The 26,164-nt window shown below is 43.8% G+C and overlaps 1 protein-coding gene and 1 long non-coding RNA gene across 4 annotated transcripts in view; both read right to left on the bottom strand.

Moving 5' to 3' along the window:
• The window catches only part of LOC105605459 (uncharacterized), a 71,429-nt gene extending 57,679 nt beyond the window's left edge, over window positions 1-13,750 (bottom strand). For all 3 annotated transcript variants that reach the window (XR_006058315.2, XR_009598826.1, XR_009598825.1), the window contains exons 1-2: window positions 13,639-13,750; window positions 13,452-13,525 (exon numbers count right to left, since the gene is read on the bottom strand). This is a non-coding gene — a long non-coding RNA (uncharacterized LOC105605459). The remainder of the gene's footprint in view (window positions 1-13,451; window positions 13,526-13,638) is intronic.
• Window positions 13,751-18,679: 4,929 nt separating this feature from the next.
• TSPYL2 (TSPY like 2) lies at window positions 18,680-25,643 on the bottom strand. The gene is made up of 7 exons (XM_015104896.3): window positions 24,715-25,643; window positions 23,419-23,496; window positions 23,180-23,291; window positions 22,951-23,096; window positions 22,731-22,828; window positions 21,674-22,395; window positions 18,680-19,366 (listed from the first exon to the last, which is right to left on the bottom strand). Exons 1-7 carry the CDS (start codon window positions 25,525-25,527, stop codon window positions 19,224-19,226), a joined length of 2,112 nt encoding a protein of 703 aa, XP_014960382.2. The 5' UTR covers window positions 25,528-25,643; the 3' UTR covers window positions 18,680-19,223.
• Window positions 25,644-26,164: the final 521 nt, after the last annotated feature.

Here is a 26,164-nt window from a genome sequence, read left to right as displayed (position 1 = left end):
CAAGTATCAATCCTTCACAAACTCTTCTAAAAATCAGGAGGAAACACTTCCCAATTCATTCTATACAACCTGTATTATCCTGATACCAAAATCAAACAAAAACAAGAAAATTACAGACCAATATCCCTTATGAATACAGATGTAAAAATCCTCAACCAAACACTAGCAAACCAAGTTCAGTTACATATAAAAAGTGTTACATAAAATGACCAATTAGGATTTATTTCAGGAATGCAAAGTGAAGTTTACTACCTTAAAATTAACCAATGTAATGTATCAATTAGTAGAACAAACATAAACTCCACAGGAACATCTCAGTAGATGCAGAAAAAGCATTTGACAAAATCCAACATCCATTTGGATCATTTACAGAATGATCTCTGTTCATTTCCAAGGAAAACCATTCAATATCACGGTAATCCAATCTATGCCCTGACCAGTAACACTGAAGAAGCTGAAGTTGAACGGTTGTATGAAGACCTATAAGACCTTTTAGAACTAACACCCAAAAAAGATATCCTTTTCATTATAGGGGACTGGAATGCAAAAGGAGGAAGTCAAGAAACACCTGGAGTAACAGGCAAATTTGGCCTTGGAATACGGAATGAAGCAGGGCAAAAGCTAATAGAGTTCTGCCAAGAGAACGCACTGGTCATAGCAAACACCCTCTTCCAACAACACAAGAGAAGACTCTACACATGGACATCACCAGATGGTCACACTGAAATCAGACTGATTATATTCTTTGCAGCCAAAGATGGAGAAAATCTATATAGTCAGCAAAAACAAGATCAGAAGCCGACTGTGGCTCAGATCATGAACTCCTCATTGCCAAATTCAGACTTAAATTGAAGAAAGTAGGGAAAACCACCAGACCATTCAGGTATGACCTAAATCAAATCCCTTAAAATTATACAGTAGAAGTGACAAATAGGTTCAAGGGATTAGATCTGATAGACAGAGTACCTGAAGAACTATGGACAGAGGATCATGACATGGTACAGGAGAGAATGATCAAGACCATCCCCAGGGAAAAGGAATGCAAAAAGGCAAAATGGCTATCTGAGGAGGCCTTACAAATAGCTGTGAAAACAGAAGCAAAAAGCAAAGGAGAAAAGGAAAGATATAAGCATCTGAATGCAGAGTTCCAAAGAATAGCAAGAAGAGATAGGAAAGCCTTCCTCAGTCACCAATGCAAAGAAATAGAGGAAAACAACAGAATGGGAAAGACTAGAGATCTCTTCAAGAAAATTAGAGATACCAAGGGAACATTTCATGCAAAGACAGGCTCAATAAACGACAGAAATGGTATGGACCTAACAGTAGCAGAAGATATTAAGAAGAGGAGGCAAGAATACACAGAACTGTACAAAAAGATCTTCACGACCCAGATAATCACGATGGTGTGATCACTCACCTAGAGCCAGACATCCTGGAATGTAAAGCCAAGTGGGCCTTAGGAAGCATCACTACGAACAAAGCTAGTGGAGGTGATGGAATTCCAGTTGAGCTGTTTCAAATCCTGAAAGATGATGCTGTGGAAGTGCTGCACTCAATATGCCAGCAAATTTGGAAAACTCAGCAGTGGCCACAGGACTGGAAAAAGTCAGCTTTCATTCTAATCCCAAAGAAAGGCAATGCCAAAGAATGCTCAAAGTACCGCACAATTGCACTCATCTCACACGCTAGTGAAGTAATGCTCAAAATTCTCCAAGCCAGGCTTCAGCAATACATGAACCGTGAACTTTCAGATGTTTAAGCTGGTTTTAGAAAAGGCAGAGGAACCAGAGATCAAATTGGCAACATCCGAGGGATCCTCGAAAAAGCAAGAGAGTTCCAGAAAAACATCTATTTCTGCTTTATTGACTATGCCAAAGCCTTTCACTGTGTGGATCACAATCAACTGTGGAAAATTCTGAAAGAGATGGGAATACCAGACCATCTTCTTGAGAAACCTATATGCAGGTCAGGAAGCAACAGTTAGAACTGGACATGGAACAACAGACTGGTTCCAAAGAGGAAAAGGAGTACGTCAAGGCTGTATATTGTCACCCTGCTTATTTAACTTAGATGCAGAGTACATCATGAGAAATGCTGGACTGGAGGAAGCACAAGCTGGAATCAAGATTGCTGGGAGAAATATCAATAACCTCAGATATGCAGATGATACCACCCTTATGGCAGAAAGTGAAGAATTAAAGAGCCTCTTGAGGAAAGTGAAAAAGTTGGCTTAAAGCTCAACATTCAGAAAACTAGGATCATGGCATCTGGTCCCATGACTTCATGGCAAACAGATGGGGAAACAGTGGAAACAGTGTCAGACTTTATTTTTTGGGGTCCAAAATCACTGCAGATGGTGCTTTCAGCCGTGAAATTAAAAGACGTTTACTCCTTGGAAGGAAAGTTATGACCAACCAAGACAGCATATTAAAAAGCAAAGACATTACTTTGTCAACAAAGGTCCATCTAGTCAAGGCTATGGTTTTTCCAGTGGTCATGTATGGATGTGAGAGTTGGACTATAAAGTAAGCTGAGCACCGAAGAATTGATGCTTTTGAATTGTGGTGTTGGAGAAGACTCTTGAGAGTCCCTTGGACTGCAAGGAGACCCAACCAGTCCATCCTCCAGGAGATCAGTCCTGGGTGTTCATTGGAATAACTGATGTTGAAGCTGAAACTCCAATACTTTGGTCACCTGATGCGAAGAGGTGACTCATCTGAAAAGACCCTGATGCTGGGAAAGATTGAGGGCAGGAGGAGAAGGGGATGACAGAGGATGAGATGGTTGGATGGCATCACCGACTCAATGGACATGAGTTCAGGTAGGCTCCAGGAGTTGGTGTTGGACAGGGAGGCCTGGCGTGCTGCAGTTCACAGGGTCACAGTCGGACACGACTAAGTGACTGAACTGAACTGAATATCCATTTGTGGCAAAAAACACTCAGGGAACTAGGAGTAGAAGAGAATTTCCTCAACTGCTAACAACATGCTTATTGGAGAAATACTCAATACTTTCCCCCTAAGATCAGGAAGAAGATAAGGATGTCTGCTCTTGTTGTTTCTAGTCAATACTATAACTCTAGCCAGGGTAATTAGTCAAGAAAAAATAAATACAAGGCAACCAGATGGGAAAATAAAAGTAAAACAACCTCTATTTGTAGATGACATGATCTTATATACAGAAACTCCTAAGGAATCTAGTAAAAAAAACAAAACAAAACAAAACTATTTGAACTAATAAACAAGTTCAGAAATGTGACCAGATAGAAATCAATAAACAAATCAACTGTATTTTACACACTAGCACTAAACAATCAGCAAGTGAAAGTAAGAAAACAACCCCATTTATAATAGGAGCAAAAAGAATAAAACATCTAGGATAAGTAACAAAATAAGTGTAAGACTTGTACACTGAAAATACAAAACACTTTTGAAAGAAAGAAGGCACGGATTGGATGACTTAATATTGTTAAATGGCAATACTTCCCCAATTAATATACAGATTCAACACTATCTCTATAAAAATTTTAGCTGATTCTCTGCAGGAACTGACAAGATGATTCTTAAATTCATATGGAAATGCAAAGGACTTAGCCAAAACAATCTTGAAAAAGAAGAACAAAGTTGGAGGACTCCCATTTCTTGATTTAAAAATTGACTACATAGCTAATTTAATCAAAACAGTGTGGTCTGGCATAGTAACAAACATGTAATTCAATGGAATAGAATTGAGAGTTCAAAAATTAACATTTACATTTATGATTTATGGTCAACTGATTTTTCCCAAAGTCAAGACAATTCAATGAGGGAAATAATACTCTTTTCAACAACAGGTGCTGGGACAACTAGATATCCACAAGCAGAAGAATGAAATCTGGACTCCTACCTCACAGCAAGCACAAACATTAATTCAAAATGGATCACTGGCTTAAATTTAAGAGTTAAAACCATGCAATTCCTAGAAGAAAACAAAGGAATAAATCTTTGTGACCTTGGTTTATGGAATGATTTCTTGTATATGACAGAAAAAGCTCAAGTAAGTAAAGAAAAAGCCAGATAAATTGAACTTCATCAAAATTAAAAGCCTTTGTGAATCAAAGGACACCCCCAAGAAAGTGAAAAAATAGCCCACAGAATGGGAGGAAAGATTTGCAATTCATATATCTGACAAGAGACATATTTAAAATATATAAAGAATTCTTACAATCCAACAATAAAAAGATAAATAATCTAATTTTAAAAGGGCTAATGATTTAAGCAGACATTTCTCCAAAAATGATGTACAAATAGCCAATAAACACACGAAAAGATGTTCAACAGCATTAATTATTAGGGAAATGTAAATAAAAACCACAATGAGACACCACTTCACACTCATTAGGATGGCTATAATAAAAAAGACAGGCAATAAAATAAAAAGTGTTGAGGATATGAAGAAACTGAAACCTTAAACATTGCTGACTGAATGTAAAATGTGCAGTCTCCTCCTTTTCCTATTTTTTTGCCATGCCTCAAGGCATGTGGGATCTTTGTTTCCTGACCTGGGACAGGACTCATGCCCCTTTCAGTGGAATAACAGTGTTTTGACCGAAGTCTAGTGCAGCCACTTTTGTGAACAGTTTTGACAGTTCTTCAAAAAGTTAAACACAGAATTGCCATATGACCAAGCAGTCCCACTGCTAGGTATCTACCCAAGAGAAAAGAAAACATATTCTAAGTGAAAGAAGCCACTCACAAGGGCCAATATACTGTATGATCCCATTTATATGAGATGTCTAGATGAGACAAATCAATAGAAACAGAAAGCAGATTAGTGGCTGCCTAGGGTTGGGGGGAGGGGGAGTCGTGGGGAGTAACTGCTAACGAGTATGAAGCTTCTTTTTGGAGGGAATAAAAATGTTCTAAAATTGACTGTGGTGATGGCTGCACAATGCTGTGAATATACTAAAGACCACCGAATAGTACCCTTTAAAAGGGTGAGTTTTATGGTATGTGAAATATATCTCAACAAAGCTGTAACAAAGAGATGGAAGCAATAACAGGATGTCTGTGTGCTAGTGGGAATAATCTTGTAGAGAGGGGGAAATTGAGGCAGGAGAGAGGGAGAAATTGCTGAAGCAATATCCTCATGTAGGTAAGAGGATAGGATCTAGTGCCAAACTGGAAGAACAGGATTTTGATGACAGTATGGACAATTTTTCCATAGGAACAAAAAACAAGGCAGAGTATATGAGTACAGATGCTGTTTGGTATTTGGCTGTAATAATGGGAATCTGTGGAGGTTTTCTTCTGATGGTTTAAAATTTTCAATCAAGTGGGCAGCCTGAGCCTAGGATGGAAGAGGAGGTGTTCGAGATTTGAGGAGAGAGAAGGCATGAAATAGTCATCTAGAAGGGCAGGCCAGTGAATGGTCTAGGGAAGCACAGTGGAGCTGGCAGAGTTGGATTTAAGCAGGGCTGGTGTTTTGCCTGATAAGTATGCTATAGCGACAGAGGGCAAGGGAAGTGAGGATGTATGCAAGGGGATGATTATTTTGATGGACCACAGAATCTAAGCTGATTAAAGGAAGGACATGGGAACCTGGAGAAAGTAAACGGTAGTGAAAACGTTCAATCCCAGTGGCATTGAAGGGCTGTTGGAATTGGGGTGCTGGAAGGAGTGAGCTAGAACGATAGATACTGGTTGGAGAGCAGGATGCCTGAAACAGATTATGGAGGTGATGCAGTCACAGGTAACTGATACAATGGGGAAGACTATCAGGGTGCACGCCTGAGGTGTGGCTGAAGGCAAGAATACCATAGAAAAACAGACTACAGAACTGACAAGAACATTGGAAGGGTCATCTATGAGGATATTAAAATCACCAAGAAGTAGGACTGGAGTAGTGTTACACAGAGTAACAGTGAGCTGGTAGCTAAATTTTTCTAGGAATGGGGCATGAGGCATGAGGCAGGTACATGTGTATGTCTGTACCTGACTATAACAGACAGATAGGTGATGGTATAGTCTGATGACTTGAGATTTAAAACAAAGTGGTTGATACTCATATAATCTTAATGTAACTCTCCATAAATTAGTCATTAATTACAAAGGAAAAAAAAGAGTACAATGGAGAAACCTGCAGACATCAACTTAAACAAAGTCAATGTGAACAAAACCAGTATTGCTAAACTGACATCATGCGCCTCCTGATAAAAAGCACTGAAGGCACATCTCTTCTGTGGCATCCTTGCTTAACTATAATCACAAGAAATATCAGACAAACCCAACTTTTATAAAATCACTGCCTAGGACTCTTCAAAAGTATCAAAGGCATGAAAGACCAAGAAAGACTAAAGAACAGTACCAGATTAAAAATGTCTAAGGAGAGAGTACCATTCAAGATGGCGAAGTAGAAGGATGTGCGCTCATTTTCTCCTGAGAGCACCAAAATCACAACTAGTTGTTGAACAAACATTGATAGGAGGATGCTTGCTGTTGTTTAGTCAGTCACTAAGTCATATCCTACTCTTTGTGACTCCATAGACTGTAGCCTGCCAGGCTCCTCTATCCATGGGATTTCCCATGCAAGAATACTAGAGTTGGTTGCTATTTACTTCTCCAGGGGATCTTCTTGACCCAGGGACTGAACTTGGGTCTCCTGCATTGCAGGCAGATTCTTTACCACTGAGTCACCAGGGAAACCCAAGAAGGATTCTGGAACACACCAAAAAAGTTACCCCATTTCCAAAGACAAAGGAGAAGGTGCAAAAAGACAGTAGGAGGTTTGCAACCATGATAAAATCAAAGCCCACATCTATTTCTCCCACAAACTAGAGAAAAATAATACCAAAGATGTTCTCCCACTGTTGTGAAGGTTTTGAGCCCCAGGTCAGACTTCCCAGCCTGGGGAGCCAGCATAGGAACTAGGAATCTCCAGGGAATCTGACTTTGAAGGCCAGCAGGATTTGATTATAGGACTTCCACAGGACTGGGAGAAACAGAGACTCCACTCTTGGAGGGCACAAAAAAAATCTTGCATGTACCAGGATCCACAGGAAAAAAAGCAGTGACCCCACAGGAAACTGAACCAGACCTACCTGCTCATATGGGAGGGGCTCCTGCAGAGGCATGGGTCAGCAGTGGCTCATCACAGAGATGCGGGCACTGGCAGCAGTAGTCCTGTGCCTTGGCCTAGGCCCATGGAACCTGTAGACTCCAGGGCTGGGTTACCTCAAGCCAAACAACTAACAGGGAGGAAGCGCAGCCCCACCCATCAGTAGACCACTGGATTAAAGTTTTACTGAGCATGGCCCTGCTCACTAGAGCCAGATTCAGGTTTTCCCACTGCCAGTCCCTCCCATCAGGAAGCTGATACAAGCCTCTTAGCCTTATCCACCAGAAGGCAGACAGAAGAAGCAAGAACTATAATCCCACAGCTGCTGGAACAAAACCCAACCACATCACAGAAAGTTAATCAGGATGAAAAAGCAGAAATTTACATCCAAGGGATGAGATAAAACCCCAGAAAAACTAAATGAATTGGAGATAGGCACCTTCCAGATAAAGAATTCAGAATAATGATGGAAAAGATGCAAGAAATGTTTACCAAAGATCTACAGGAACTAAAGAACAAACAGAGATGAATAATACACTAGAAGGAATCAATAGCAGAATAACTGAGGCAGAAGAATGGATAAATGACCTGGACGACAAGATACTGGAAGTCATGGCCACAGAGCACAATCGAGAAAAAAGAATGAAAAGAAATGAAGACAGCCTGAAAGACCTCCGGACAGCATTAAATCCACCAACATTCTCATCACAGGGGTCCAGAAGGAGAAGAAAGAATCTGGGAAAATATTTGAAGAGATAATAGCTGAAAATGTCCCTAACATGGGAAAGGAAATAGTCAACCAAGTCCAGGAAGCACAGAGTCCCAAGCAGGATAAACCCAAGGAGGAAAACACCGAGACACATGATAATCAAACTGACTAAAATTAAAGACAAAGATAAAATTTTAAAAGCAACAAGGGAAAAAGAATAAATAATATAAAAGGGAACTCCCATAAGGTTATCAGATGATTTCTCAACAGAAACTCTACCAGCCAGAATGGAATGGCATGATATATTTAAAGTGATAAAAGGGAAGAAACTACAACCAAGAACACTCTACCTGCAAGACTCTTTGTTCAGATTTAATGGAGAAATTAAACCCTTTCCAGACAAGTAAAAGTTAAGAGAATCCAGCACCACCAAACCAGCTTTATAACACATGCTAAAGGAACTTCGCTAGGCAGGAAACACAAGAGAAGGAAAAGACCTACAAAACACAAACTCAAAACAATTATGAAAATGGTAATAGGATCATACATATCAACAATTTCCTTAAATGTAAATGGATTAAATGCACCAAACAAAAAAAAAAAAAAAGAAGAAGAAAAGAATAAATGCACCAAACAAAAAACATAGGCTGGCTGGGGGGACGAAAACACACGTGCACATAAGCACTTCCACTTACCACATCCTTCTACGTAATCCCCCAAACTGTATGTGATTACTTTATATTGTTAGGTTAATCACGCTCCCATTATGGCTAGCAATTGTAATTATCTTTTATTTTTTGTCCATTGACTGTGAAAACTGATTAATATCTTTTACTATTGTGATTATATAACTATTATTCATTCAAAACCATTGTATCATGATTGGTCAACAGAAATAATAAAATTCTATATCATAAAACTACCATTTAATAGAAAAACCTGCAATCAATTTTTAAAATCCAAATACATATCAGAATTATCTTGTAACTGGATGAAAAACACAAATGCCGAGGTTTTGCTTTTTTCTCCAAAGCTTAACTCCAGGTGTGTTTCTAATAAGCAAACATGTTTAAAAACAATTGGAAGATATGATGATCTTTTACTTTTATCTAGCTTGTTTCACTTTTTCTATTTCATATTCAGTGCTCGCATTTCATTTACTTTATGTTTTTCCAGTTTCTCAGTCTCGTTTTTTGTTGTTCTTTCTCAAGCTTTTATCAAGTGTAGAAAAGCTTTTGTATACATATATAGTATGTATAATACAATATAGTATGTGTAATATATATATTTTAGAAAACTCACAACTTTTTGCATAGCCAAAGAAATCATGACATTTTGATTCCACTTGTTTGACTAAGCATGAATAGAATGCTAGATTTCTAATTTATAGTCACTCAAAACTTTGATATCGTTCTATTTATTCTGGCCTCTAGTATTATTGCTAAAAGTCTAGAAAGCTTACTACCTTAGTGATTTAAAAAAAAAGGTTGAATGAGGCTTGAAATTTCTACTCCAATTCTGAGAATATAAAGAAATACTATGCTGTAAAAAAAAAATCCAGTAAATTAACGTGTGATACAGTATTATAAACTAAAGTGTAGATTTTATTCAAATTTCATAAAATTCTGTTAGTGTCCATTATCTGTTTTCATACCTTAGTCAAGATTCTATATAGCATTTAGTTGCATTGAGCAGCTTCAGCTGCATGCAACAAATTCTGATAAATTCTCTTTTCATTTTTATTCTGTTATATTTTCTAATTTTTCTTGTTATGGCTTATTAGATACATTCATAATTTAAAAGTAGACATTTAATTTCCAAATATATGTTTTTTTAAAGAATCTTTGATATTAATTTCTCATTTAAATGCTGCAATCACCCTCTGTTTTTTCAATGGCTAAGTCAAAGTAAATGTCTCTTGGTAAATGTCACATTGTGCTTGAAAATATGTGGGTTATTTTTGAATATCTTTTGATATTGATTTCTAACATAATTCCACAGTGATAAGAGAACAGACTCTGTATGATTTCAATACTTTCAGACCATGAAGTTTTTGCACCTTGTTTTCTGTCCCTGGATATGTTCCAGTGTTACTCAGCTGGTAAAGAATCTGCCTGCAATGCAGGAGACCCAGGTTCAATTCCCAGGTTGATATGTTCCAGTGTCTCCTGGTTTATAGTCTATGGGAACTTGAATAGTATTTGTATCCTGCTGTTGTGTGAAAATTGTATAAATCTTAATTATGTTGAATTGGTTCATAGTACTTTTCAGGTCTACTATATCCTTATACTTTTCTGTTTATTCATTCCATTAATTTTTGAGAGTTTGATATTGAAACTCCAACTAAAAATCTTAAATTTATCTACTTAAAAAAGTAACCGTACTTACTACATAGTGGAACTATATGTAAATTTGCTCTGTATTTTTCAAGTCTCCTGTAAATGTGTTATCATACTTTCATAATTTAAAAAAGAAAAAAGGTACACGGTGATGTATTATTGGAGATAACCTAAATAAGTACGTTTGATTGAAGAAATAATTGCATTGACACACGCTAATTTCTCATTGTTGAATATAATAAAAATTTTCATGTATTCTCATGGACAAACTATATTCATAGAAATGTGTAATATATATGTTGGGCTTTTCTTCTCTACAGGTTTGTAAACTGAAATTTAAAAAAAATGTATAGTTGATTTACAATATTGTGTTAGTTTAAGGTGTATAACATAGGGATTAGGTTTTCTGTTTTTGTTTTATGTATTTTTCTTTTTGCAAATTATATTCCGCTATAGGTTATGACAAGATATTGGGTATAATCCCATGTTATACAAGAAATTTTTGTTGCTTATCTAAAAAAAAGTGCCTAAGGCGATATGACAGCTAAACACAATGTGGAATCCTGAATCTAATGGCAAAACCAATACAATATTGTAAAGTAATTAACCTCCAATTAAAATAAATAAATTTATATTAAAAAATGCAGCAAAGATTCCATGTGCCACAACTAAGACCCAATGAAGCCAAATAAAGAAATATTAAAAAAAATTATAGTAGTGGAAAAAATGATGAAATTCAAATAGGTTCTATACTTTCATTAAGAGTATTGTACCATTGTTCATTTCCTAATTTTGATAATTGAAATGTAGTTGTGTAATTTCTTAACATTTGGGGAATCTAAGTGAAGGATATATGGGGATTCTTTGTATTGTTTCTATAACTTTTAAAAAGTCTGAAATTATTTAAAAATAAGAAGGTTTTAATTCTAAAAAAACAATGTTTAAGGAGGAGGGAGAGAAAATGTCTAGAAAGGACATATAGAGTGAGGACACCTACTCTCATGTCCTAATCTCCTGGCAGGAGGGGTATGAGGGGGCTGCTGGGGGAGCAGAGTGCTCAGGGAAAAGCCAGATTTCTATTCAAGTAGTTGTTCCCAGTGAGGGATTGAACAGACAGGCAAGGGGTGTTTTGGGAGCATTTTTGACTATCAAAATAATTGGAGATTACTTGTGACATTCAGTGGGCACTGACCAGGGATGCTCAGCATTCTGCAGTGCACAAAACAGCTCCACACGGCTAACAATCATAATGCATCCCATGCAACTTTAGAATGTTCCATCAGATAATCACGTAGGTGAAAAACCTGTTCATTCATTCATTGATTCAATAAACATTTATTGAGAGACTACTATGTCCAAGCATTGTTTCAGGTAATAGGGATACATCAGGACACAAACAAACCATGTCTGCCCTTCTGGAGTTTACAATTGAGTGCGAGAGTCAGACAATAAACAACAAACATAATAAAGATGTAAATTATGTTACGTAAGAGGGTGAGAAGCACTATGGAAAAAACAGAGCAGGGTATGTGCTAGGAGAGTGCTACAATTTTAAATATGAAGGTCAGGGTAGGCCTCATTGAGAAAGTGACATCTGAGTAGAGGCCTGAAGGAGGTGAGGGCATGAGCTTTGTGGATATTGGAGAGGGGAGCATTCTAGGTACAACGGATGGCCCAGTTCAACCTCCTGAGGTGGATGTGTGCCTAATATGTTCAAGTAGCCTAGAGGAGGTCAGGATGGGTGAAAGAGAGGGAGTAAGTGGGGAGAGTCGTAGGAGATAAGATCAGAGAGCTTATGGGAGCCAGATTATGGATTTTAATATATAATGACTTTTCCAGTAATTCAACCATCATATAAATTGAGGGAAGATTGTACTGTGTTTTGTTTAGAACCTTATGAAGAACTGCTCATCATCGAGGAAAATCACATCACCCTATCCATGGTTTCTGAGTCACAGTGTAGCTGTCACACTCCCAGGTACAAGCATTATATGTACAGTCCCAGGTACAAGCATTATATATATATATATATATATATACATATATATATATATATTCAAGACCACTCCATTATGTTCAAGACCACTCCATATGTCTTCCAGTGGAATTATATCCCAGCCTTTACATATTGAAATATATATTTTAAAAGAAAAAAAAAGATAATCAAATATATTACTTTATTATAAATTATTCTTCCTTTACTTCTCCCTTATATCCAATTAGAACACTATATTGGTTTTGACGGGAATTATGTGTGTAGACGGATTCTATTATCTATGCACTTCAGTTCAGAACAGTGAAGGAGATATTTCAAAATGTACATTATAAAAATGGAGTGCTGTGTCCAAAAGGTATGCGAACCACTAAGGCAAGGCAAAAAAACCCAACAGGACTATTCAGAAACCAGGGTGAGAATGAAGGGGATTTTGCTGATGACTGAAGGTGAGTTCCAGACGCCTGGTCAACTCCGGGGCTGTAATGAGAAGACCCCTGGTCTCTGGTTTTCTTGTAGTAACTAACATGATACAGGATAGGAGCCTGATTCACTTTTTCATCTAAGCTGCTCCCCACCCTACGGGGGTAGGTCTCACATATTTAACACAATAGCTGGGGAACATTGTCTCCTCAATGAGGCCAGAAGCAGCCTAAGGCCAGGCTCCGTTTGTTTACCCACAGAACAGACAAGAGCCCCAGACTAAGCTGATAGGCACTCTTAGGTCAAGCTCATTGCTATAAACAATGTACCTCTAACCAGTTGGGAAAGAGGCAGAAAGAGGAAAAGCAATAACAGAGAAAGAAACATTCACAAAGAAGAACCAATTGGGGTGGGGGGGAGGGTCAGAGACAGGAAAAAATAAAGGCAAAAGCCAAGAGAGACTATATTCTTTTCAATCATAACAGTTATTATTTACTGACACTTTTCTAGGGGCCAGGCAGCAGGGCAAAGTGAGGCACATGTATTGTCTCAGGAGATTATTAGACTCCCATTTGACAGATGAGGAAACTGAGGCCCAGCTGGGTGAGGCTCGAGGTTTTACAGCTAGTTTTTATTGGTTGGATCAGGATTCAGCCTTGTAGGTCTGGGTGGTCTCCTATGTCTCAGAGAGGGAGCCAGACAGAAAGGTAAAGGCAGACAGAAAGGTGGGGACAGACACGGAGTGGAGTGGGCAGAGAGAGACGGAGACTTTGAGACAAGCAAGCAGACAATCACGTGAGCTGCAGACCTGCAAAGTACACCGTTTATCAAGAGACAGAAATGAGGGGAGTGCGGAGGGTAGGCATGGGGTTGGGCTCCGCAGGGTACTTACCTGGTCGCTGTCTGGGGCCGCAGTAGCACTCGCCCTCCTTTCGCTACCCGCACGATCCTCCGCAACCTGCTGACCTAGGGTTGAGAGGCCGCCGGGATAAAAGCTCGCCCAGGTCCAACCTCTCACGCGCTCTGGCTAGGCATCTTCCCCCCCGCGTCCCTTACCCCCAGTCTTTACAGAGTCTCACCGGGAACCTTGGGCCGTCGGTGCCGCCACTGCCTCGCGCAAGAAGATTCCAGGTACCGGCAACTGGATCTCGAGAATGCACCGGATGCGTCCCTCCCGCCTGGCAGAGTGCTAGGGGTGGTCTCAGGCCGCCACTGCTACAGATGGCTCCAGGATCCTATTGGAGGAGTGCCCTCCTGTCTTCCCTGGGATTGGCTGGAGGTGGAAACACTTTATTTTTACACCGCCCCCCCCCACTAGGATCCAAGCCCAAGAAAACCCGCCCCTCTGGGGGTCTTTGATTGGTTTATGAGCCAAGCCCATCCTTTAATAGGATTGGTCAGGAGGAGGATCGTCATCGCTCTTTGCCAGTCGGTTCGACAAGTCTTCGGGCGGTTGGTTGGGAGCACGCAGGCGCGAAGCCCAAAGTGAGGCCTGGCGCGAGTCACTGGACAATCTGAGATGCGCAGCTTCTTGACGTTTTATTCTCCGTAAACCACCGCTCCGCTAAGAGACACGACTCTGCCGCCAGTTTCCCGTAGGTTACCCCCCCGCCCCACCTGCAGGCATTTCTGAGCCAGGTTTCTCTCGCTTAAAGTGAACGTAGTTCCCAGTTTTATCCCTGGAGGATGAGGTGGTTATAGGCGTCTGGCCAGTCACCCACCAGCCCCTGCTACTTGCTGATTAAGACATTGGTCAAGTGACAACCTCATTCAGAGCCTCAGCTTAACCATCTGTGAAATGGGAAGATAATTTTTACAATCTTACCTGGAAATGCCATCCATTCAATAGGGGATTCAATTAGAGAACATAAATTAGTTGCCTGGAGCATAAATAATTAAGGTCTCCCCTCCCAATTCTTGCCTTTGCCATTGTTTCAGATTTAGGGATCTATGGCTCAGAGAAGCAAACTGATTGACTTAAGGTCACACAGCAGTACGACCCAGAATAAAACCCCGGCTTCTGTCCTCCAGACGAAAAGGGTTTAAGAAGGGAGGAGATACAGGAAGGCCTTTCCTATTATCAGGGTTTCTTAATTTGGGTTCACAAACCTCACTCCAGTCCAGCTGGGACAGGGTTTAGAGGGGTTCCTAAATTTGGATGGGGAAAAATGTTTTGTTTTTTTTTTCCACTCTCCTGTAATTGAAATTTAGCATCTTTTCAGCAAAGAATATAACTCGCCATAGTAGTAATAGTACCTGTGACTCCATCACTAATAGAAATCACAGAGATTTTCATGTCATATTATAGATGTTGCACATTTCTTGAAATATCATATAATCTCATCTCTATCTCAAAAGCATATTTGTCATTAGACTGTCCATTAGATCTTGTGATTGAATGGGTTAACAAGGAGCAAATATATTACTATAACACGTATTTGTTTTTCTATATTTTAATAACAATATTTAAATATACTCAATATTTTATGGCTTTAATTATTTTATTTTATGCATTCAAAAGATATTGTTTTCTGAGAAAAGATGCATAGGCTTCACCAGATCACCAAGCAGGTCCATAGCACCCAGAAAATGTTATGAACACGTGTTTCAACTCTGTGCTCCAGGGGGACAAAAACTTGGTCTGTTCATGTTCCCTTGCTGTGTTCTTATCACTGAGTTTCTATCAGGCACACAGCATGTGCTCAATAAATATTTATGGAATGAAAAATAGGATGCTTCCCTAACCATCCTCCACATCCCCAACCACGGGAGCCACTGATGGCCTTTTTGGTCACCAAAGAAGGAGGGATCTAGTTTCCTGAATTTAGTTTTGTCCCTGCCAATCTACTTTTAGTCACAGAAGTGGGTGGCACTTTAAAGGTCTGGTCCTAGGAAGTCCTGGGAACCTTACCCTCAGGAGGTCGCTCCAGGCTTCAGGGGAGTGGGGTGAGTTGTGATGGATATAAAGATAAGTAGCTTCAGCATGGGAACAGGCCCTGGGGCACATTGGATCTACAATTCCTTACTCTCCTCCTGGTTTCTGTTTGGGGTCCCAGCAGATGGGCCTGTCTTCATTAATCTTCAGCAAAGAATATATTCTGGAGTTGGATGTGAACTTAAGGACTTCTAGAATAAGTCCTCCCTTTTGGAGAACCAGATTGGGCAGAACTGAAGCCACACCACGCACTGAGGAGTGAGGGCACAGGGAAAAGATGTCACTCTAGACAAAGAACATTTTCTTCTCCCATGCCTCAGTCCAGGACATGAGCATCCTGGCCAAGTATATTAGAATCCCATAATTGGGTCCTAACAGTGTCCCTGAAGTCAGAGGCCCTCTCTGACAGGGTGGATAAAGAGGAGCCAGGGTGAGAGGCTAGGGATTTAATTAGAGAGATAGAGAGGAATCAGGGAAGAGCATGATGAAGGCCAGACTTCAGAGGTTTGCTTTAAGACTAGACTCCATTTGGGATCTTAGGCTGGTTGCTTTTCCTGGGCTGATCCCCCAGCATGATTAGTCTGTCTGTAGATGGGAAAACTGAGACCCTCTAGAGAGGGTGAGAGAGTCACGTTGTGTTCCAGAGTAGACTCAGGCAAGGATACACAGGTTATCTTTCTCCAGGTCCTTTGCCCCTGCTGCTTTCCCCTCCCCTCCACTGCATCACGTGCTCATTAGGACTGACTCCAGATACTGCTCATAGGTGTTTCTTTCCTTTGTCCAAGATGCCTTGACTCAGCATCCTGTACTCTCAGCTTTGGCCCTGGGGCAAGATGTTCCCCCTTCTGGGCCAGAGTCTCCTCTACCCACTTCTGATAGTGTGGTCCCAGGTTAGAACCAGAGGCATCTAAGCTTCCACGCTTTCCCCAAAACATTTATCAGGATCTGGAGTATATCCAAGATCTGGTATTCTAACCATTTCACAGGAGGTCCCACAGCAACCTGGCAGTCATCTCTGACTTCTCTCAATCCCTCTTTTTCTATACTTAGAGCCTGTTGATTCTAGCATCTTAAAAGCACTCATAGAATACACACATTTCTTGTGCAGGAGAATTCTAATTAGTTTATGTAAATACTTTCCCATCAAGGAGTTGGAGGATAACTCCCCACTCCCTAAGCACGGGCTATGCTTAGTGGCTTCCTTCCAGAGAGTACAGTATGGAAGGTGGGGGAATGGAGTGACTTTACAGTGGAAAAACCTGACATACACTACCTCAGCCAGGTGATCAAGTTAACATCAACAGTGATAACACATATTGATAGCATGTACCTTTGATATGATACAAAGAGAATGGTACTTTATTTCTGCGGTCCTCCTTTCCCAAACCCATAACTCCTGTCTAATCATGAGGGAAATACTAGACAAATCCCAACTGAAGGACATCCTGCAAAATACCTGACTAGTATTCCTCAAATGTTGATGACTCCAGGTCATCAAAAATGAGAAAAATCTGAGAAACTGTTACAGCCAAGAGGAGTCTATGGAGACATGATGATTAAATGTAATGTGTCCTAGATGGCATCCTGGAACAGAAAAAGAAAATTTAGTGTAAACTAAGGAAATATGGACTTTCATGGGGGCAGGAGAAGGGGACGACAGAGGATGAGATGGTTGAATGGCATCACTGACTCGATGGATGTGAGTCTGGTGAACTCCAGGAGATGGTGATGAACAGGGAGGCCTGGCGTGCTGCGATTCATGGGGTCGCAAAGAGTCGGACACGACTGAGCGACTGAACTGATTAATAATGTTTTGATATTTGTTCATTAATTGTGAAAGACGTACAAATGTAAGATGTTAACAATAGGGGAAACTGATGAGGTATACTGGTAGGATATAGGGACACTCTTTGTATTATCTTTGCAATGATTTTGTAAATCTAAAACTTCCAAAAGATAATATACCTCCCATATCCTTCCCCATCACGCCATTCTCACTTTAGGTATAGCATCCACTTTCTCACTGCTCTCCCTCCCTCAAATCAATGCTCCTGGCAGCCAGCAGAGGGCATGATGTAAAACACAAATCAAACCATCTGAAGCCTTTCCCCAAAATAAGAGCATCGGGTGGAAAGTTCGGGAGGTATATTGCAGAAGACATACCCGGATGTCTGGGATCTCTGTGTAAGTTATGATTAATAAAGAAACTGGGAGGTTTCTGTGGTGTTTGTGGAAATAAAGTTCCTGTATCCAAAACGTAAAGCCACTGGGCCTTTCCTCAGATATCTCCCAGATAAAGCCTGTCTTTCAGACGTCCAACTCCTGACCGTTCCCACCCTGCCCCCACAGCTACATAGTAATTTTCCTTTTCTCTTCCTTTGAAAAGTAGTGAAAGTGTTAGTTGCTCAGTCCTGTCCGACCCTTTCCGACCCCATGGACTGTAGCCCGCCAGGCTCCTCTGTCCACGGAATTCTCCAAGTAAGAATACTGGAGTGGGTAGCCATTCCCTTCTCCAGGGGATCTTCCCCACCCAGGGATCCAACCTGGTCTCCCGCATAGCAGGCAGATTTTTTACCAACTGAGCCACCAGAAACCCCTGCTTTTATCTCTATGCAAACTCCCCAGCCAGGACTCTCTTTTTTTCTTGTCTTCTCTCCCAGGTCCAGCCCCAGAGATCATGCACCTTCTTCCTGAGAGAGCACTTATGCATTACTGGTTTAAGTCCTAACTGATATCATTTTTATTTCACTACATGCGAATGAAAAAAAATGGATTCCTCTAGCTCCCCCTCTCCCAGCTCATACTAGGCCCAAGGAAATGTTTGACGCACGATAAATAAAAAGATCACTGAATAAAATGTTCCAGGGCGCAGGGCGTTTCTATGCGCATGCGCGGAGGGGAAGGCGTGGGAAGCTGTTAGCTACCTGCCTGGGTCTACTGCGGCCTCCGGGAGAGGGAGGGGCTTCCTCAGCCTCGCCCTGCCATTGGTCAGAATGGTCCGCATTGACCGGACGCAACATCTCTGCGGTAGGGAGGAGCTCGCCCCTAGCCAGGCACCCCCACCCTCAGCAACTACCATCTTCCTGGCCCCTGCATAGACGAGGCACCTACTTGCGGGCCTGTGGGAACGGAGACTGGCTGCTGGGGACCGTGCACCGAGTGGGACAAAAGACTCGAAACAGCACTTTGAATTTGCTCACACTTTTATTAGGATTACCAGGGTCCAGAGGGAACGAGGCGGGACTTCTGGGGGAGGGGGACAGGAATACCGCAATGGCGAAGCGGCCTTGCATAGACACCAAGGCGGGCTAGCGGGCACAGCTGGGAAAGGTGAGGAATGGAGGAAAAGAGACTTGGGAGAACAGGGTGGCAGCAGAGCCCCCCAAGGCCACAGCAGCCCTCCCCGCTTCGGGATCAAGGGTGTCCACTCCACACAGCACGAGGAGGGGGATAGAGGGGCCCTGACCAAAGCATCACGATAATACGTTTAGCAGCACACAGAAGCCTGCGGGGGAGGAGGGCTAAAAGGAAGGGGGAAACCCCCATTCCCTCCCCCCAAAATAAGAATTTCTCAATTACTAAACCATAAAAATAAACTTTAAACCCGTGTACGAAGTCAGTCACCCCCCAGAAGTGCAATGCGGGGCCGCTCGGCCCTAGCTGATAGGGAGGGCAAAGGGGGCAGGGGGAGAAGGATATAGAGAAGCAGCCCCTGAAAGGGTAAGACGTTTATCCCATTTTGCCCCTCTTTCCCGGGATGGCCCAAGGGTTTTGGACCTGAAGCACCTTCTCCATGTCGGAGTCTTCTGAGTCTTCCTCTCCTGAGTCTTCTTCAATTCCTTCATCATTGCTGTTCTCACCTTGCTCACTGCCTGCACAGGAAAGAGAATCAAGGAGAGGAAAATGGAAGAGGGTGGTTAAATGGACAGGTAGATGTCACTCTTCATAGGGAACAGAGCCCACAGTCAGGTTTTGGGGGGCCTGGGACCACTCATCAAGCACCTCTGCTTGGAACAAGCAGCCAAGTATGTGTGTGAACTCAAGCTAAGAGAGTAAGGGGCAGTGGGAGGAAAGCAGGAAGGCAGGGTGGGCTGCCCGTCCTAATTGATACATCTCTGAAAGTAGCTTTTTCTCCCAGTGTATGCAATGTGTGTGTCTCTTCCTGAGCTCTGACTTCAGCTGAATAAACCTTCTATTCATCCAGAGGCTGCTCCCTCTTTTTCCCTGGTGTGATTCAAATAGGCCTAAGTCTGTCTTCTTTGGCCCAATTCCCCACCCCTGCTCCCACACTAGGGTTGTGCAGATAACTCTGCCTCCCCTTTTCTGAAAGGAGATGCCACTGAGTAGGAGGGGATGAGGCCGGCAATTCCCTCAGTTTCCCTACCTAAAAATATGTCTAGATTAAACCTACTCGCTCATTCAACTCCTTTCTTGGTGCCCTCAATGGAAGTTTGCCAGGGATACCATGGCCAAAACTCCCAGGAGTGGCTGGTCCTCCTGCTCCTTCCACCTCCCCTACAGGGCTGCCTCTCCTCTATTTTGCCTGAGCTTCAAACATCCCCCCTTGTCTGCCTTCTGCCATCTCCTTCTCAGCCAAGGTTTGACTCTATTACCTTAACCCCTGCTCATCCCTCCCCCTTCCTACTGTGGTCTGGCTCTACCCCCACCAAGCCACTGAAACTACTCTTCCCAAGGTCATAGATCATCTATTCAGCTGCTAATACAATGAACACATCCTGGCCCTCATTTTACTTGCCCTTTCAGGACCACTGGACACTGCTGACAATTCCTTCCTTCTCAGAATGTTCCATGACCTAGTTCTCCTAACTCTACCCTCTCAGAGTCTCAGTTTCCCCATCTATAAAAGGAGGATAATAGTACCTACTTCTTAAGAGTTGCTGTGAGAATTAAATTACTTAAAGCAAGAAAACCATTAGTACAGTGTCTGGCACATAGTAAACACTTCATTAATGTTAATTGGACCCAATTAACATTAACTGGCCCCAGAATCCAGATATAGGATTCTGCCCTGGCTTGTTACCTCCTTTCTTTACAATTTCTGACTTCCCAGACATACCACTAACCACCTGCCTCTCAGACACCTGTACCTGTGTCCAACAAGCCCTTCCAACTCCATGTTCCTCTCTGCATCCCACCAATCCCACTGCCATGCCCTTCCCCATCTCATGAAATGGTGCTTCCTTTGGCCAGTCATCCGGGCCAGAGCCAAACATGGCAATTACCTTAAATAATGCTTTCTCCCTCAACCCTCCATATGCAACCCTTCCTCAGCATTTCCCAAAGTGCTTTTTTTGGTGGGCAGTGAACAATGGCTTCTGTGATCAACGTTTGGGAAATGCTGACTTCCACAATGTTTAAATAGGTTTCTTAGAGCAGGATTTATCAGAGCCTTTCAGGTGCCAATGTACATGTGACTCTACATAAGGACATTATTGTATGCAGTATTTCCTCAACATATTTGACCACTGAACCTTTTTATGAGAACCTTTTGGTGAAGGGTCTTTAGAAGACAACTTGGTAAACCCTGACAAACAGACTATGCATTTTCACCCTTCTAGGTTCTTTTTCATGTGATCCCTTCCAGCAAGAATGCCCCATAATGTTCCTTAATGTGAAGGCAGCCTCCAATTCAAATGTTACTTTTTTCCTCTAGTTCTCCCCTTCCTGATTCTGGAGATACAATTAGCTCCTCCCTCCTCTGGGATCACTGAACACACTGTTCACTTCACCCCCAGCTCCCCAAGCAAGCCTGGGAGTTCTCAGAAGGCCAGGGCTGGGTACAGAGTGTGCTGAATTGCAATGTGTTTGCCACTTTTTCCCCTGTGTGTGTGAACCTGTCTTAATTTACCACTCACTGCCTCCTATCTCTTCTCTCTGCTTCATTTGTCTTGTGCTCTGTTACAACCTATCTGCCTATCACCAAGAACTGAAATTTGTTTCTTTGGTTTTGTTATGTTTGTAAATTAAATGTTCCTTGGCCTTGCTTAATTTAAAAACTTACTGAGAATGCTTTTTTCTTTTCTCCACAAGAGCAGATTGTGCTCATGCCTTGATACTCTGATCCTGGCCAGATTTTCTCTGACAGGAGAAAGGAGGTAAGACAAAAGGTGAGGGTCCAAAGAAAAAAACAAAACAAAAAAGGTGAGGGTCCAGCTCACCTTCCTCACTGCCCTCCTCCTCTTCCTCCACTGACGATTCTTCAGAGATGTTCTCTACTTCGTCCTCATAGTCATCCTGGTTGGTATTGTTACGGTGATCCTTGTCAGAGTCTTCAAGGTAATTCTCGTAGTCTTCAATGTCTCTGTCATCATCATCGCTGCCTTCATTGTCACCTTCGTTGCCATCATCATCACTACCTTCATTGTCACCTTCATTGCCATCATTATCTTCAATATCACTGCCATCATTGTCTCCTTCATTGTCACTGTCACTGCTGTCCTGGTTGTTGACACTGCTCCTTTGGTTCCCATCTTTGGGGTTCTCATCATCACCATTGGGGTTCTCATCAGCATTCTCATTGTTGTCATCAGGGTTCTCTTCGTTCTCATCAGTGTTGTCATCTTCAGGGTTCTCACTGTTGTCATCAGCACTCTCATTGTTATCAGTGGTTTCATTGTCATTGGGGCTTTCATTGTTGTCGGTGGTCTCATTGTGGCCAGGGCACTCGCTGTCACAGAGGCTCTCACTGATGTCAGTTATCTCGTTGTCAGTGGTCTCGAAGCAGTCAGTAGTCTCCATGAAGTCAGAGATCTTGACGTCATGAATGGTCTCATTGTCAGTGATACCATCACTGTCTGAGGTCTCTCCAATAATGTCTTCCATGATGTGATAGTCATCAGAGTCTTCCACGATCACCACTTCATATTCATCCTTGTTTTTACTGTGGGGAAGTCTGGGGTTGAGTATAGGGTTGGTGGGAGGTGATGTACCCAGAGCAGACAAACACTGAAAGGTGGTAAGTAACAGGGGAGGCAATAGGCTACAAGGGTTCCCTGGGATGAGGCTAGGTGGAGAGAGTCCCATTTCTAACCCCTGAGCATAACCTCAGCCAATCACACCCCATTTCTGGGCAATATGTTTTACCCACTTGTAAAACATATTGGATTAGATCATCTCAAAGGTCCCTTTTGGCTCTATGAATACTGTGTGACACTAGCCTAGTCTTTGCCCCACCCCTAACAAACCACCTCTCAGCCATCAACCCTCTGCCATCACCTTTCTTCTTTTTCTTGCTTCTTTCTGCTTGTTCTGTAGCCCCCTTCTCCCATCATGTAGTAACGCACAGGGTTAACCCACAGGTCATTCTTGATAATCTGTTGAAAGAGACAGGGGAAAGGAGCTATGAGCACAAGTCCCAGAGCCTACTCCCAATCCCCCAGGCACCTAAGGGTAAGCCTAGCAAGGTCTTCCCTGACAATGCCAGGAGGGGCCCCACCTCAGCAATCCTGTCAGCCTCTGGGAGGCTATGGTTTGAGAACCAGCTGAAGAAGCTGTGGCTGGCGTCCTGGTTCCCATGCCTGTGGGCCTGAGGTTCCTGGCCCCGGTGCCAGCGAATTGGGGTGGAGTGAGACACCAGCCGGCCTGGGGAAAAAGGAGGCTACAGAGAGGGCACTGGACAAGGTTAGATGGGGGGGGGATGAATTTGCTCTGGGGCTACCTCTTACCTGAGCGGTTGCGCTGGAACTCCTTGACAATCACCATATTTGTGAAGTAGGGGTTTGTCTGGAAGTACAGCTTCATTTTGTAGCCCATGGAGATATGTCTGAGATCCTGTACCTGCTCAGGGTGGGGGTAATGGTGGAATTCCCACCACACTGTGGCCCCTCCCACCCAATCCCCCCTCACCTCCAAGGACCAGATTCCTTGCCCAGTCCTAGTAGAAAAGATCTCTCTTTGGCCTGACCTGCAGGTTGGTCAAGTAGCGGAAAATGTCTTCATCACGTTGGTTGATCAAGATTGAAATTTTGGGGTGGTTGAGGAACTGATGGAGGGAGCAGTTTAGGTCAAGGAGTGACTGTTCAATGAGAAGGAGGGAAGGCAGGCCAGGCGGGGCTACGCAGGGCAGAACAAAAGAGAGGCTGGAGCAGAATTCCTTCTGTGCTCATGTGATGTATGTGGAACAAGTAGGTCATGCAACAAGACCCATACTTTTATTCCCATGATACCATGTGGTGAGAGCCTGTGTTTAAAAATATCAAACCTCTATATTAGGTGGCCCTGCCATGGTTCATATCTGCTGTGTGTTTGGGTGCTGGGAGTCTATACCCAAGTGATGTTGTCTCTGAGTGTTCACAAGACATTGTGTGTCTGGGGGCTAAAGGCCCATGTCCAAATGATGTTATATCTGGTTGCCGATGGCCTGTTGTCACATGATGTTATATATTTGGGTGTTATGGGTATGTGTCCACATAATGTTGTGTGTCTGTGTCTGAGAGCCTGTGTCCAGGTGATGGTGTGGTCTGGGTACTGAGGACCTGTGGCCACATAATACTGTGCCTGGGTACTGGGGGCCTGTGATCATGTGATATGACAGTATCAAGTGTCTGTGTCCATGTAATTCTATTAGGATGTTAAACCCATGTGTTCCTAACATGTTACATGGTCCCCCAGAGATAAGCTTATCACCAACAGTGAATTATTGTTATTTCCTTCATTTAACTTCTTAATCTCTATTCCTAGATACCCCTTTTCCTGATTCTTCAGGCACTGGCCCCCTCTCTCCAGCCAGGATTGGGGTCTCCCTAGAATCTAAGTAGAGACCTAGGCATGCACAGCCATGTGTGACTTGGGTACCCTTTCTGGGCCAATTCTCTGCTGTATGCCCTTCCCCTCCTTCTTCACTGTCCTCCCCCTCTCCCCACTCCTCGTTTTACCATCTCTGGTCCAATTTTTCTGGTGTGTCTCTGTCCTCCCGCTTTCACTGTCTGTGATCCATTTTCTTTTAATGCTATGCTCCTTATCTTTCCCTTTCCCATATGTGGTCCAGTTTTAATGGGCTCTCCCTCCCCCTTCACCATCCCCAGTCCAGCTTCTCTGATGTTTTGCCACACTCCTTCCATCCCTTCTCCACCAGACTTCCTCATTCTTCCAACAGGGGCCCGCCCCCACACCCTTTCACCCAGTCTGTCCCTCCTCCCACCGCCCCCCACCCAATTCTGGTCATGGGCTCCTGGCCCATGAGTATAGATGACAAGGATACTGCTTTGACCCAGAAGCCTGGGATATGCTGGATGATAAGATCTCTGCGCTCCAGGAAGGGTCTCCGCATCTGGATGAACTTGCGCTTGAGACGGAGGAAGGCCTTTCCTGCCTTGATATTCACCGCCTCCAGGTCTAGTTGAATGTTTTCCAGAGCCTGCAGGATGCACTCTATCTTCTCAGCATTCTTCTCTGGGCTTTCCCTCTTCACCTTCCTGGGCTTTCTCTTCCTCCTCCTCCTCCTCTTCCTCACGCTCTCCTTTTCATCCTCGTCGTCGTCTTCCACGATGATGACGGTCTCTTCTCTCCCCCTTGGACCGGCTAACCTCTGGTACCCCCGCCCCCCTGCGCTACAGGTTTCTAGGGCCTTCTCTCCTGCGAAGCTGCTGGGCTCCGTCACCTGGAAGTCAATCTCCAGGCTTCCCCCAGAAACCTCTGAGGGAGAGAGCGTTTCTAGGCTCTCCGCGAGAGGGGGCGACCCCCCGTACCCTGACTCGACTGCGGGCTCCCAGTCGGGACCCCCAGCCCCCAGGGTGAAGTACGCGCGGATACCCCCCTCCTCGAGAATGACATAGGGCGGAGGCGGGGGCAGAGCGGGGCCCAGTCCCACCCCCATCATGTCAGCCAGCACCTGTGCCGCCTCGGTTTCCTCCTGGAGCCTCGGGCGCTGCTGAGGTGGAGGCAGGGGCAGGCGCAGGAGAGGAGGAGGAGGAGGAGGAGGCGGCGGCGGCGGCGGCAGCAGCTCGCTCTGAGGGGGCTCAGAGCCACTAAGGCGGCGGGCCTTGGCCGGAGGCCCTTCATCTGCGCGGTCCATGGTGACCGCGTTCGCACAGCTCGGCCCTTCGCGCTCGGCCGGGCCGCCGCTGCTCGTCACACCGCAAGCGAAAATACCGAGCCTCACGCGACCAGCTCCGCTCTCAGCCTCGCTGTGGCGCTCCCTCCCACAGCTCCTGCCGTACTCCCTCCGCGCCAATCGTCAGGCCCCGCCCCCTCGTGACGCCAGGGGCCGTCCCGCCTCGCCATTGGCTTCCAGCCGTCGCGGCGGCCCTTGCGCCCCCTAGGCCCCCGCCTGCTCGCACGCAATCTGCTTGCCAACACCGCACCTCATCACTTTCCCATTGGCTTCCCTCAGGCCCGCCAATCACCCGGCTGACTCCCTCAGCGACCGCCTGGACTGTGCAGGGCGATTGGCCGCGGGGAGATCTGAGGGGAAGAAGCCCCTCTCCCTCACCCGCCAACGTTTTATCCAATGGGAAAAGTACCAGTGGTTCTGAAGACCCAAACGCAAAACAAAAAACAAGCGCAGGCAGTGAGCAGGATGTGCTCAGATAGACTCGAGAGCCTCGCTGTCATTCTCTCCCTCCTCCCCCCTCCCTGTCGGCAACTACGCACTTCTTAAATCTGCCCCTTCCCCTCGGCCCTGCTTTCGCCCCTGCAGCGGCGAACTCGGA

The sequence above is a fragment of the Ovis aries genome, chromosome X (assembly GCF_016772045.2).
Source record: "Ovis aries strain OAR_USU_Benz2616 breed Rambouillet chromosome X, ARS-UI_Ramb_v3.0, whole genome shotgun sequence".
Lineage (NCBI taxonomy): Eukaryota > Metazoa > Chordata > Mammalia > Artiodactyla > Bovidae > Ovis > Ovis aries.
Note: the sequence above shows the minus strand (reverse complement) of the source record. Positions and strands in the feature narration are given on the sequence as shown.